At 36.1% G+C, this 15404-nt stretch overlaps 1 protein-coding gene across 1 annotated transcript in view; it reads left to right on the top strand.

Moving 5' to 3' along the window:
• Positions 1 to 15404, top strand: part of LOC149200091 (homeobox protein LUMINIDEPENDENS-like) — a 213205-nt gene that overhangs the window by 149679 nt on the left and 48122 nt on the right. The window contains exons 10-11 of the mRNA XM_089402584.1: positions 1026 to 1090; positions 1265 to 1353. Of these exons, the coding sequence (XP_089258710.1) occupies positions 1026 to 1090; positions 1265 to 1353 (154 nt within the window). The remainder of the gene's footprint in view (positions 1 to 1025; positions 1091 to 1264; positions 1354 to 15404) is intronic.

Here is a 15404-nt window from a genome sequence, read left to right as displayed (position 1 = left end):
GCATAAAATTATGTAGAAAAGGAAGGGCGGTCCACATAAGGATGTTTGATTTTCATGTGTCAAAAACATGCCAAATAATCCACAAAGTGCTAGGTAATTCATCACCTAAGCCAAAATGTGACACACATATATAGATTCGTGCTTACCACTAAAGAAAAAGTGTCCTCTAGGTGCATCACCTTTAGAACAACATAGCACAACTATTACAAAGAGCTAATGTCAAAAGATCTATTGAAACTCAAGTTATGTGTTCTAATAGACCCATCCCAAGACCCTCACACACCCACCTTGACCATACATGATTGTAATGAGATAGTTAGACTGAGCCATAAGGGCAGGACTTGCCTTGTGATGGAACCCCGATGGAAGAGCCACGACAAACCACAAGGGTCTAGCGAACCACCTAAGTGAACAAAAAATTACTTTACATAGTTCAATAAGCATGGTGTAGTAAAATATACAATTGATACATTGTCACAGCATTTTGCTCATCATGGTAAACCAAAAAGTCCTTTGAAATCATGAAGTCCCAACTGATCATGGATCAGTAGGCTCAGATATCTACTAAAAAACGACATGGAACAGGATCAGCTCTGAGGATGGGACAACTGCACAACTGGATTACCCTGATGCAATCTGAGGGGTGACAGGTTCTATAATGCGCATGCACACACCCACCTCTAGTGTTTTCCTTGGTTACAACTTTGGGACTATTCTTGGTGAATTGTAAATGCTTAACTATTTCACGCCATACTATTTCAATTAGCAATAAAATCTGTGTTAAAGCATTTACGATAAGTGAAAGATGGGATTCAAATCCACCGCTAAATTTATGCATAGGGTTTCCAAGGGTGATAAAAGAAAAAAAAGGTCCCAATGCCTTTTAACTTTCTATGATCTATGCTATGCATTGGGTAATTCTGCAGTCAAACTTTCCGAAAGCTCACATTTGCATTATCATTAAGAGTTACTAATATGCAGATACATAACACTTATTGCAACCTTTATACTTTTTCTTTTCCTAGGAGGATCCTCGAGAGTGTTCAAAAATGAAGGGTGCACGTTCTTTTACAGGCATTGGTTCAACCAGGTGAGATTTTATTGTATGGCTACACTTTGAGCATGTTATGTACGAGTTGAAATCATGCTGGTAGATTCTGTTCAGTTTCTTTTATGGCTTGATAAATGAAAATGTTGGTCTTTTAGATAGTGTTGAGAATTTTGAATTCAAAAGTTAAGTGATTTTTGACCCTTGATAATACAGGCAGCAAAAGCTCTTGCAAGGTTGTCTTCTGAATATGGATTCATCTGAAGGTTCAAAAAAGAGGCCTGCTCATTCTGTTCCTCTTGATCGTATCCTTACACCCATGCATTGGTTGTGCATGTTACATTCCAGAATTTGTTTTGTAATGTTTCATAACATAGATGTAAATTTCTTTTGTCGCTTCTATATTTCGTCGTGATAGTTGTGCTTGAATGATTGCTGAATGTAATTGTGGACATTGTATTATGAACAGTATGAATGAAAAGATATATGGAGACTTTGTGACAACTGAATATGAAAAAGTAGGATAAAAATGATGCATGTTATGATTTGCACTTGATTATGTCACATTATGATTGTTCATTGTGCTTAGAATTTTCAGTTTCAGTTTTACCTTGAAACATCACTAATAAATTTTCATATATTTGGTTACATGACTATGGCTCATTTTGAGACCTAAATTTCATCTTGCTTGAACAAGAAGTTAGATAAAACTTCTGTAATTAGTACTTAGTAGATAGGTAACACTATATCTTGATACAGGTCAAGTCGATGTATTTACTATTTAATCATCCTTTCCAGGAGAAATATATGTTACTCAGTCAATAGTGCATTTGCATTACTTGGAATGAGAATGCCTGCCTTGTCTGGATTGGAATAACTTTCTATATTAGTTTGCTCCATTTCTGTTTATATCACTTTTCCATTATATTAGCTTTTTATTTGGCAGGAGACTATAAGGGTACTAGCATATAATTATGCTGTTCCTAGCAAATTGGCCAAATGAACCTTTACACCAAATACAGATTAACTATAGCCAAAAATTTCAGAAAGACAGGATAGGGATCCTTGAAGACAGTTTAAAAAATGATAATCACTATATGGTCATATTTATGATATCTAGTTACCATGAATTCTTGCTTTGTTCTCTTGGTTGTTTTTGCTTGCAGTTTCAATGAATTTCATCCAGGTATTTTACACTTTTTTCCGTCAACAATTCCATTAGCTCCATATATTCTTTTATTTCTGAGATCAATTCTTTCTCTATTGAGTAGCTTGCTTCTGCCATGTGGCATCGAACAATATCATGAATATTGCTGGCTATCTTTAACTGGCGGCTTTTTCTTAGTCAATTGTTTTTGTGGCTCCGCAGGTCTCAACAACTCTTGCATGTTGAACCTCAGCTCTAAGGAAAACTGTGCAAACATTATATCTTTTTTATAATGTTCACTACAAACCACCTCTCATTTCTCAAATTTTCAATCTTTCTTTTTACTGTTAGATACCAAGTGATGGCACCTACAAAACTAAAATGCAAATGGAGACTATCCAAACTGTAGGTATTGACAGTCATCATTGAAATGCAACTCAACAATGTTCTATCTTATCCTCTAAATTTGCTGTGGAATGATGACATCGACAAAATTGATATGTTGAAAAGGATTGCCTAGTGCAAGGCAATGACACTTGGAGAACGTAAAAGCAAGAAAGGATTGCTTGTCGCGAGATAGTCACTCCCACAAAATTGAACTGTAGAGAAAAACTTAATTGTCTTGTGATAAGGGGTTAGCCATTTCTGCGGAATTCAATTGCAAAAAGAGACTTTTCTTGGTGATGACATGGACAAAACTAAGATGCCATTTAGTCTTGACTATTGACAATTAAAATGACATCATGTTTTGACTATGATTCCCCATCAATCATCTTCTATACAATGCCCTTGATCTATTTAGATGTTGGTCTCGTTGTAGAGCAGATTTAACTTCCACATTGGCTTGCTGCTTCTACTTTATCCAGTTTTATTCCCACTTATCCGGTTTTATCCCAACAACTCAATTAGATTGGTCATTTTCCATGTCATGTTCAAGTATTTATCTGCTTAGATTTTAAGGATCACATCATGTCCAACATCCTTTCTCATTCTTTCCCAAAAGGTTGATTCTAAAAAACATGATGAAATCCTATTGGAAAGCTGTCATTGGGGACCTTAAGACGTTTTATGCCCCTTGGTCATCTTCCACAACTTCTTGTTTTATCTCTGTAAATTTTCATCTTTTTCTTTTGGCCTCTTCTTTGAGGCTTGTTGGTTGCTTGATACTCTTGTTGGTTCCATTATCTCTGGAGCATTTACTTTTTGTGCGCAATCACTGCAGATGTCCATAATTGCAACATGATCTAAATCCAAACGAGTCATTGACAAAAGTCCATGCCTGGATCCTAAGAATATTCCTATGCCTTGGTAATTGTCTTTTGGATTTAGGTTCTTCGAGTCCACTTTACAAAAAATGTTGTTTAGGAAGCCATACTATCTTCCAAAGTGTGTTAAATATTCAATATTTCCCAAAACTACCTCCTTTGAGGTTGAGTAGTCTTTCCCACTGATTTATGGTAGAAAATAAAGTTTGATACATATTGGTGTTAATTTGGCAGCGTAGGGACAAATTTCCTCCTTTGGACAACCTTCCTCATCCAGAGAAGACCCTCTTTGCCCTCGGAAGAATTTAATTTGGTCAAGGATTTTTTTCTTTTTTTAATGTGAAAACCCAAAACTGCTAAGAAATCTCACTATTGGGGACTTTGAGGATTATTAGTTGTAAATAATTTTTAGTGAATGCCAGCAATTTACTTTGCTCATAGGCATAATTTCCATATAGTTTTCACAATGCCCATTTCCATAATTCTAGTATAATCATACCATGGAAGATTAGACCTTAGGAACAAAAACTTCAGAGAGAAATGAATGCCAACCCTCTTTGCATGCCCAAAACTATGGGATATATTTGTGTGCCAATAATAAACCACTTATCTTCATGGGAAGTACACATTTTTCTTTTGCCCACTAATTCTAAGGTCATAATATTTAGGAAAAGATAAAGCAAAGGACTTAGGCTTATGAAGAAAATATTAGCATCTTTCTTTGGCCCCTTTGATCTCTCTAAGCTATGTTTATTTCTTGTCTTGTGGAATCACAACTTCCCATTTTTTTTTTCTTCTCCATCTGCAGCCCTACGATGTATCTTTTTAATATGATTCCGAGTATCATATTACATTTTACATGGTTCGACTTTTATCCATTCATCATGTACACAAATACATTACTGTTTTGGGGATCATTCCCCTCCCCCTAGATTTTGCACACTTCATAATCCCATGTCCCTTCTTTAGGGATTTAGTAGGTCTATTGGACATTCCTAAGCATTGTGACCTTCCTATCCAATATACATATTAGTTGCACGTGGAAGGTTTTTTTTTGCTTCTACCCAAATCAAAGTTCAGTTAATGGCATGGTTATGATCATGCATATGCTTTTTCATTAATGACATATGAAACACATTATGCACTTTTATGGTAGTAGGCAATGCAAGCATGTATGCAACTTGTTTTATTCTTTCCAATTTTTCAAATGGACAATAGTATTTGGCCATTAGCATGGTGTAGCTTCCTAACTTCAATGAACTTGTCTCCGGCTTCACTTTCAACAATACATGCTCCCAACTTTAAATTCTCTTGGTATTCTACCTTTATTTGCATCTCTTCGTTTGTTCTGTGTTATCTTTAAATTTTGACTTAATCTTAACCACTTACTCTTCCATTTTTTTGAATAATTGTGGCCCAAGTACTATTCTGTTTGTTGTATTGTCCAAACTAATTGGGGTGTTACATTTTTTGCCATATAAAACTTCAAATGGAATTGGTTTTAGTGAAGCTTGATATCCACTATTGTAGGCAAATTCAATTAAATGCAAGTAATCCTTTCACTTGGATGGCTTGTACATCACATACATCCTTAACATGTCTTCAATTATTCGATTAACTTGCTCTGTTATAGTCCATCTACTTGTGGATGATGTGCTGTACTAAAATTCAAATTTGTACCAAAACCTTTTAACAATCCTTTCCAAAGGTTTGAAGGAAACTTTAGATCATTGTCTAAACAATTGCGTTAGGTACTCCATGCAATCTGACAATCTCTTCCACATAAATTTTTGTGATATCAGTTGCTTTACAACTGAATTTAACTGGAATGAGGTGAACAACTTTTGTTAATTTGTTTATCACTACCATTATTGAATCATGTTTCCTTCAGCAACATGGTAATAAAATAAATGGTTATCACTTCCCATTTCCACTCCATGATCGACAATGGTTGTAGAAAACTTGCTAGACGTCTATGCTCAATGTTTACTCTTTGGCATTCAACACACCTGGCTATGTAATCAACAACACCCATTTTCATTTGTAGCCACAAGTATTGACTTTTTGCTACTACATTTGTCTTTTGGTATCCATGATGTTCAACATATAGAACATTATTCATTTCTTCCATTACCAGTTTCCTTAATTTGTAAGAGTTAGGGACATATACTCTTTTTTGATACATAATAGTGACATCTTCTTCCAACTTATAATCCCTTTTACGTATAGGAAATGTTGATTTGAAATAAGAATCAATGTTGCAAACATCTCGATTTTATTGTGATTTTTTGGCCTAGCCGATGTTTGTTGATTTTTACCAATATTTTGGTGGTATCTTAATTTCGCTGATGATTGCCGATTTTTGCCTATTTTTTCATGATTTTTATGATATTTTGGTTTTCTAGACCCTTGTCGATTTTATCCCACTGCCAATGTTTGTAGCATTGATAAGAATTGCTAAAATTTTATTTTGCAAACATGATTTGGGCATGCTCATGGTTGTAACATGCATTGCCTGTATGTTTTGGATGAGTGCATCAACAACCTTGTTTTCCTTCCCTTTGATATGTTTAATATAAAAGTCATATTTACTAAGAAATTCCAAGCATCTCGTTTGCCTATAATTTAAAAGTGGTTGTTCAAAAATAAGTATTATGAACCACTATGGTCTGTCCTTAACTCAATTTTTCTCTCCATTAAATAATGTCTTCACATCTTTAGTGCAGAATTGTTGCATCAAACTCCAAGTCATGTGTGGCATAACAAATTACATGTCCATTTTGAGTAAGAACACCAAGTCCTTTTTTGCAAGCATTTCTATGTACCACAAAATCCTTGTTTGGATTAGCAATTTTGAGAATAGGTGCACTAGTAACCAATTCTTTCAATAGTTGGAAACTTTCTTCACACTTTGGTGCCCATTCAAATTTAATACCTTTTTTTTACTATAAAGATGTAAGGTGATGAGAAATTTTGGAGAATTCTTCTATGGATATTTTGTACTATCTAGCAAGCCCCATGAATGAACTTACCTCTATTATATTCTTAGGAGTTGGCCACCCTTTAATAGATTCAATCTTTTGTTGATCTTCTAATATTCCTTCCTCTGAAATAATGTTTCTTATCTTTTGGTGCCCCTAACTGATGAGAGCACTAGAAAGGACATATTCCACTGAACAATATTTGGTCAAGGAGCTTGGAGAATGTGGTAATGAATTCTCATGGCATCCTACATGTACATGGCTAGACATCTCTAGTTTGAACATTGAAAGAAATTGGAGAGGCTATGGGTCCCCTTGAAAAAACAATGAAATATCTCGTGGATCTCATAATAAAGTGCACACCAAAAGATGAAATGTTGCTTAGTCTTAATCTGTCAGAGATGGCACAACTGGGAGATCTTATTTGATCGGTCAATCTAGTGGTCGATCTCAATTGGTAGTCTAAGAGCCAATTTTGAACTGTGCCAAGGGGATTTGAAGGGCATGCATCTAATGGAAAAGCATGTAATGGGGCCGAACATTGAGTCCATCCCTCATTACATGAAGTCATGATATAAAGCCATCTTCGGACGTAACCCACCCTAAGGATTTATCCAAGTGGCCTGCACATATACCCTGTAGATATCCTTAGATGATTTTATTTATTTCTTGTTTGATTGGTAATAGGTGGTTTTGTGCAGACAGGGAATATCTGCATGGAGTAAGCTAGTCCATCATAATACCAACCAAAGTAAGGAAATTTGAGACTCCAATGTACCAACACCACGATACAGTCAAAAGACAAGTTGTTGCAATGGAATCTAATGAACAATAAGCTAGGTACAGTTACCGCTCATGCCCTTCACTGTATCAACGAAGATCTGAACATGGTGGAGAAAAGAGATGAGACCATTGTCTCAAGTCAGGAGGGGTGCACTCCTAACTCTACAAGAATGAAGGGGTGAGGAATTGTATGCTTGCATTGGATGATGTGGTGAAGGAGGATGACCTATACACTTTCTATTGAAGATCAATCAGGGTCTAGTAAATTAGGTTCCCAAACCTCATAAGCATATAGAATTGTGGGCTAGACAAGGGTGTCCATGAGTGACATCTTGGTTGATATGTTTTGAAAATGATTTTAGAAACATCGCCTCTCATGAAGGGATAAGGACTTGTTATTCCTCTTTCTAGTAGGGGTGTACCCAAATTTTTTTAAGAAAGGATCACACCAGTTTGGTGCAAATGTGTGCAACTTTTTGCCTTATGAAGCCAAATGGGTGCACTCTCCTAGGCAAGCCAAGTCATCTCCAAGCAAAATAATTCTAAACAACTTCTTCAAAATGCATTTTCAAGCGTTATAAGTTATAACATCAAAATAGGGCCAGCTTCTTTTGTGGGGTAGCCGTGGGGGTCAACTATGGTTATGTGGCACCTTTTATGAGTAAGGCAAAGGTCATGTCAGGAACACTTCTATGGACCATGCCTAAGTCGACAAATAAATGATGCATCAAAAGTTCAAATCAGTTAAGATCAAAGCCTAAATAAAAAAGTCTCGTGATGTCCCTTGACTTGAAGCCTTTGTTGTAAGCAATGTTGCACGAAGCGGGGACATTTTTTGGAAGCGGGGATGCGGAAGCGTCATTTTCCAAAAATGTAGGAAGCGAAGCGTCTGCTATATATATATATATTTATAATTTTTTGCATTTATACTCAAAACAAACATCCCAAACAGGCAGAAGCGTCCAAAACAGGCGGAAGCGCGCTTCCGAATTTTGGAAGCGCTCTTCCGGGGACGCTTCCTGGACGCATCCGCACAGGACGCGCTTCGGGCCTTGGAACCGGGGGGGGGACGCTTCCTTCAACTATGGTTGTAAGTTTGTAAATGTGGTCAAGTATGATTGTGTCATAACTTTAAATACTTTTTTGGAATTAGTTTATCTGTGTGATAGATTGATAAAGGTTGAGTGCAAATCTTGTATTTTATTTTGTTGTTAATAAAAATAAGGAGTATGGAAATTAGTGTAGAAGTTACATCTAGTTGAAAGAGATAAAGGATGCAATTTAATGTTGGTTAATAATTACCCATTTATTAAGTCGTAGGCATCTAATCTAAATGATTGGATTAATTATAATTATGGATATGATTGATCCATAATTTTCCTAAAAGACAGGATGTTGTCTTTGAATATGGGAAGTAAAGCTCATAAATGAGCTAGTAACTACCTGCCACTTGTGGGGTGAGGTGGAGGTAGTTACCAACTGCCAAATGATTGGTAGAGGGTAATTTACTTTTGTCTGTTGAAATTGTAACTAGGTTTGGTCTTCATAATGTATATTTATCATTATGATTTTGTAAAAGAGTCAAAAAGAATAAAAGAGTAAAAAAGAATATATTTGAGTCAAAAGAAAATTAGTTTATCATGTCCCATTTGGACATTTAAAAGAAGAAGAAAAATTGAATTTTTAAAGCATGTTTTTGTCTCCAAATTGACCAGGGTGCAGAGGCAGTTCGAGTAGCGTAGTAGAAATTAATTTTTGGTACCCACTTTACTTGAAGTTTTAACATTGCCATTAATTGTTTTAGGATGTTTGAGAGGGTTTCCAACCTCATTAGTCTTATGTTAAAAGTAGAATTTCACATTCTATTCAAAATTTAGCGAACTTCACAGTTTTCAAAATTTCATGATTATTTTCATTAGATTCTATAATGTATGAAGGTATGGTATTGGTATTTAATCATGAACACCAAGCCCTTTATGTACCTCGATGTTAGTGATATTGCTTGTTGGACTCCTCTATCATGGCCTTAGCAAAAAGGTACCTTTCACTCAAACCAAAATCATTGATCAGGCATGCTAGGATTTTTGTACCATATTTTAAAGCTTTGATTAGGTAGTTTCATCAAAATTGGGTGGTGCTGATTAATGTCCCTAAAGGATTGAGGTAGAGGCAAAGGGTGATACTAATGATGAGGATCCCAATATAAGTGATGGTGGAACATTGTGTGTCATTTATTTTTGTCATTTAAATGTTCTTGCTCATTTATTCATAATTATTTCTTTCCAAGTTTCAATCTATATGTGCATGTTTCCTTGTTTCCAAATTTTTGGGGGGTTACATTTCCAGTGTGTCTCCATTTCAGAAATGCGTACCTATTTCCCAGTGTCATGCAACTTAGGTTCTAGACATAAAGTGATTGGACAATTCATATTCTCTTTAATTCCAATGGCTATTGATCTGTGGCTTAACACCCGGTTGGTCCATGATTTCTATTTAAAGAGCATGGAGAGTTATTGCTAACAATCGATTGTGATAAACTCTCTTGTACAATTTTTATATTTTTTAATTTTATTTAATTTTATTTTTTTTCGTTTTCGCATTAATAAAATTGCCTCAAGTGGCCATGTTGGATGGGGTTGTGGATTGCTTCACTCATAAAGGGTTTTAGCCATGTAAAAATCAATGTTGCACCAAGTTTTTGGGATAGGGAAAACGCGGGAGTGGGAATATGCACAAGGGGGATGTATATAAACAACCCCAAAATTTAGGGAAATTTTGGGGAAACGCGGGGATGTCAGAGCCATAAAAATTATAAAATTATTCAAAATTTAGTATATAAAAATAAAAAATAAAATCCCAACAATATGTCAATAACTAAGTTAGAAAATAGCAGTGTTGTTAAAATCGCGATTTTTTCACCTTACCGCAAAAATCGCGCGTTTTATCGCAAAAAATCGGCGGATTTTTTTTATAGCGCGATTTTTTCGAAAAAATCGCGATTTTTTCCATAAAAATCGTCGGGGCGCGGGGCAGCGGGTTATAATAGCCAAAATGCGATTTTTTTTTATGTCATTTTTGACTTGGGCGCGCGTTGGAGGAGGAGAAGTGTTGGGAGAGAGGAGCTGAAGGGTTTGGAAGCAAATCCAAGTGCTTGTTGGAGAATTTCAAGAGGAGATCACAAATTTCTCCATAAAAACGGTATGTAGATTATTTTTTTTTTGTTTTCCTTGTTTAAAAACTTTGTTTTTCATTGTTTTTGGTTGGCAAATTTCATATGGGCAGTGGACACCATTTTCCTTTTGTTTTTAAAGAATTTATTGTATTTTTTCATTGATTTGGGATGGGTAACTTGGTATGAGTATGGGAACCAATTTTATTTTATTTTTCATTTTTTTTAAACATTGTTTATGTTTTTTCATTGTTTTTTGGCATTGCCATTTGGTTGGGTAACTAAGAACTTGGGTTTGGAACTTTGGATTTTGGAAATTTGTATTTTGTAATTTTGTAAATGCTAAATTGTAATTTGTATTATGTAATCCTAAATTCCTATTTCCTAATCCTTATTTTTCCATAGGTTTGCAAATTCAAAATTCAAAAACAAACATGCCAAGGAAATTGGATCCTTTCTGGGAATATGGTGAACCTAAAGCTCCGAATGATAGACAAAACTTGAATTGCAAGTTGTGTGGAAAGGAGATAAGCGGGGGGGTGTACAGGTTGAAGTACCACCTTGCACAAATCCCTGGACGTGATGTGGGGCCCTGTATAAATACAAATCCTGAACTTATCCAAAGAGCCATGAGAGCATTGGGAGAATTAGAGCACACTAGAGAGGCCAAAGAAGAACTCAAAAGGCAACTAAGAAGGTCAGCTGAAGGAAGTGGACCAAGTGGCACTGGTTCTACTGCAGCGTCAGTCAATCCGATAGCTGCATCATCATTTTTTGTTCCTCGAACCACACCTGGTTCACAACCAACTATCGGTTCAATGCTAAAAAGAACTGAAAAAGAACAAGCTGATAGGTTGATGGCAAAATTTCTCCTCTGGAGTGATATTCCTTTCAGCATTGTAAGGAATAATCCATTTTTCCAACCTGCTGTTGATGCTATTGCCAGTGTTGGCCTGGGGTACAAAATCCCTTCTTATCATGATTTCAGAGGCCGGATTCTTCAAGAGGAAAAGCGTGACTGCACCCAAAGATTGGAGGATTTTAGGGCATCATGGGCACAAACAGGATGCACTGTTATGTCAGATGGTTGGACTGACCAAAAGGGGAGAACCCTTATAAACTTCTTGGTTAGTTGTCCCAAGGGGACTATGTTTATCAAATCTATTGATGCAACTCATCAAATCAAAGATGCAAGAACTTTATGTGATTTGCTGGATGTGTTTATTTTGGAGGTGGGTGCAGAAAATGTTGTCCAAGTCATAACGGACAATGCTGCAAATTATGTTGCTACTGGTAGAATGCTTATGGACAGGCATCCTACTTTATTTTGGACACCTTGTGCTGCCCATTGTATTGATTTGATGTTAGAGGACATAGGGAAAATTCCCTTTGTCAAAGATATTGTTGACTCATCAAAAAGCATCACAAAATTTATATATAATCATACATCTGTGCTTAGCTTGATGAGAAGATTCACCAACAACAAAGAGTTGGTGCGCCCCGCCATTACACGGTTTGCGACGAGTTTCATATCTCTTCAATCCCTTTTGAATTCTATGTGGGATTTGAAGAGAATGTTTCTTTCAGAGGAGTGGCGTGCTTCGTCAATGAGCCGCAAACCAGAAGGAGAGGCGGTATGCAGACTAGTTTCATACCAGGAAGACTTCTGGGCGGGAGTGCAGGAGGTGTGCGCCGTTACTGAACCTTTGGTAAAGGTTCTTCGGTTGGTTGATGGTGAGAAGCCCGCAATGGGCTATTTGTATGAAGCCATGGACAGGGCCAAAGAAGCCATTCGGTCCTACTATGATGATAAGGGAGATGATGGGTTTCAGAAACAACTCCTTCTATGGACAGTGATTGATGAGCGATGGAACAACACACTCCATCGTCCCATTCATGCTGCTGGGCTTTTCCTGAACCCTGCATTTTCTTATGCATGTGGGTTTGATTTTAATGTTGAGGTCGTGGAAGGATTATTAACCTGTGTCCAGAAGATGGTGAGATCTCCAGAACAACGTATAGAGATCTCTAGACAAATTGAGACATATAAGATGTCAGGTGGCACATTTGGCTTTGAGATGGCTGTCACTGATAGGACGATTAAAATGCCAGGTATTTTTTAGTTTTTACTTTGTAACTTTGTTTCAAATTTCATTGTCTCTTCAAATTCCATTTTTTTCTTATGTTTATTTAAAATTTTATTTGTAATTTTGTTGTAGACGCATGGTGGAAGATGTATGGTGGCAGAGTACCCCTTTTGCAAAAGCTTGCCGTACGCATCCTCAGCCAAACATGCAGCTCCTCAGGATGTGAGCGCAATTGGAGTGTATTTGAAAAAATACACAACAAGAAGCGCAATAGGTTAACACTTAAACATTTAAAATATTGCAAATTTCCAAATAAATTTTTGAATTCATTAAAGTTTTAAACAATATTTTTTTTATAATATTAATTATTAATTATTATTTCATGAACTTTGTACAGGTTGGAGTCCCATAGACTTAATGACATGGTCTATGTCTGCTACAATCTTCGATTGTGGGTGAGGCAACTAGAGAGGACACCTGATACGGAAGCCATCTCATTGGATGGGATTGACACCACTGCTGAATGGAGGGTTGAGACCGAGAGGCCTCTCATGGATCCCACTGATGATTGGTTAGTGCAGGATGAGGGGGAGGAGGAGGGGGAGGTGGAGGAGCAGGAGCAGGAGCAGGAGGAGTAGCAGGTGGAGGAGGAGGAGCAGGAGGAGGTGACACCACCTACCCGGGCTACCACTACCACCAGTAGAGGACGTGGTCTCCGTCTACCTCAGCCTCCTCTAGCTGCTACTACTAGTTCTTTAGCTTCTAGAGCATGTCAGACTCCACTGCCATTTCCACCACCACAGGCACCAGCTTCTACATCTAGAGGGAAAGAGAAAGTTGTGCCATTTTCTCGCAAGAGGGGCAGAGGAAATCAATAGGATTAGACTTTCATTTTATTGTATATGACATTATGACATGATGAGATACATTATCATATTTTTTGTTGATATTTTGAGGCTGAGTTGGGACTCAGGACTTACTATTCAGGACATGATTCAATGTTATGTGTGATTTTAGCGCTAGAAATGATATTAAACATCTTATATATTAGTTTTTTTATCATATTTATGTGTCAATGTATTTATTTTATGTTGTAGATGGTTTAGATATTAAAAAAATTGAAAAAAAATGAATATTTTTGTGCCAAACGCTTTTTTCCCGCTTTTTTCCCGCTTTTGCCGATTTTTTCCGCTTTATTCCCGGCGCCGATTTAATCCCGATCGCGCTTTTAACAACATTGGAAAATAGTAAATCTTAATTATGAAATGTACATCTAAATACGATCATCATTTCGTATTAGACTATTATGAATCATAATTATCATTTGACATTTTTGCAATCATCAATGTAAAATTGTAAATCTAAAAGTAAATTGAATTCATTGTTTAACATTATGCAACTTTCCATCTAATTCGTCATTTGGCAATGGGCATTAATATTATGCAAGATACACACAAATTAATTTAATCATTTGATAATTGAAATTACACAATGCACATCGAAAGTAAATTCATCATATGACATGACTTTATGCTAAAGTGTAAAATAGCCAATAGAATACTAAAATAAAAGTAAACATAGAAAGCAGTGGAATACTAGTAAATTTCTTAAAAAGTACTAAATAATAAATCACAGCTCCAATCTGGTGGGTCCAAGTCACATAATGAAAATCACAACTCCAATTCGACATCTCCAAGTCACAAAATGAAAATTGTAGCTCCAAATGTCTCAGGCCCCCGACCGATGGTAAATCCCAATCACAAAAAATTGCAAATGGAAAATGTTGAGCGATAGTAGAAGGAAAATGTTGGGCAACAAGGTAAAATTGTAGGGTTAATGAGAAATATTTGAGGAATGTGAATGATTATGTTTTAAACTTTTAATTTATCCTTTAGTTTTCATTTTTTTTAATTATATTGAAATTTGTAATTTTTTTGTTTTTAATTGTGATTAGTAAAAAAAATTTGGGGGGACGTAGGGTGATGCTTTTCGTCACTAGGAAAAAGCCCCTTCGAGTTTCTCCCAAAAAGGGGATGTGGGGAAACATTTCCCCGCGAGTTTTCCTTTCCCAGGAGGATTGGGGAGCAAGGAAGCGCGTCCCCCACCCTGGGGGTGCGTCCCCATGGAACACTGGTAAAAATATTGGTGTTATGATCTATGATCTAGTTGTGTGAGTGGTTATTGAAGGTGCTTGACTTGTATAGGAATACCTTGTTTTTGCAAACATGGTATCAAAGCTCGTTTGAAAAGCTACTATTGTTGTTGATCGAGTTCTTGAACTATGTTGTTGTATTTATGAATTTTTTTGTTTTCGTACATTTATGGTCTGAACAAACTATATTATTGTCTTCAAAGCGTTGCTTTTCGTTAAGAACGTTTTTTTTTAAAATCTAGAAAGGTGTTTGTTTGCTTAAGATATGTCTCTTTTGTTAGATTCTGAGGTATACAATTCTAATATGCCCTTTATAAAATTTTTTTGGAGTTCATATTTTGGTTTCTTATTTTAATTCTTGGTTTTCTATTCTTTCCAATCTGTGAATGCTCTTTACCCTACGCTTTATGTGATCTTTATAAATCATAGATCGAGTAGAAAATGTTTTTGTTTGTGCATATGCTCTTTGTTGTGCTCTCAGTGTGATCTCGACAAATCAAGATCATAGAGAAAACTTGCATTTTTTAGGTAAGCTAATTGAGATCTAATCCCCTTGTTGTGAGTTTTGGATTATTTTTTTTTGAAACTGCTGTTCGTTTTTCAATAAACATGTTTTTTTTCGCAAGTGTGCATTTCAATGCAATGCCCCAACAACAACAACAACATCACCCCAATCCTTCTTCATTAGTATTTTTGTGTTGTGCACTAACTCACTTGGTTAAAAATTACTTTACTTGATAATGAGGTCTTGAGTTCAAATCTCTTTTGTTAA

This window comes from Pinus tabuliformis, chromosome 2_1 (assembly GCF_031772625.1).
Source record: "Pinus tabuliformis cultivar Carrire ecotype Pingquan chromosome 2_1, CPIR1, whole genome shotgun sequence".
NCBI lineage: Eukaryota > Viridiplantae > Streptophyta > Pinopsida > Pinales > Pinaceae > Pinus > Pinus tabuliformis.
The sequence above is the reverse complement of the archived record's forward strand: the minus strand, read 5'-3'. Positions and strand labels throughout refer to the sequence as shown.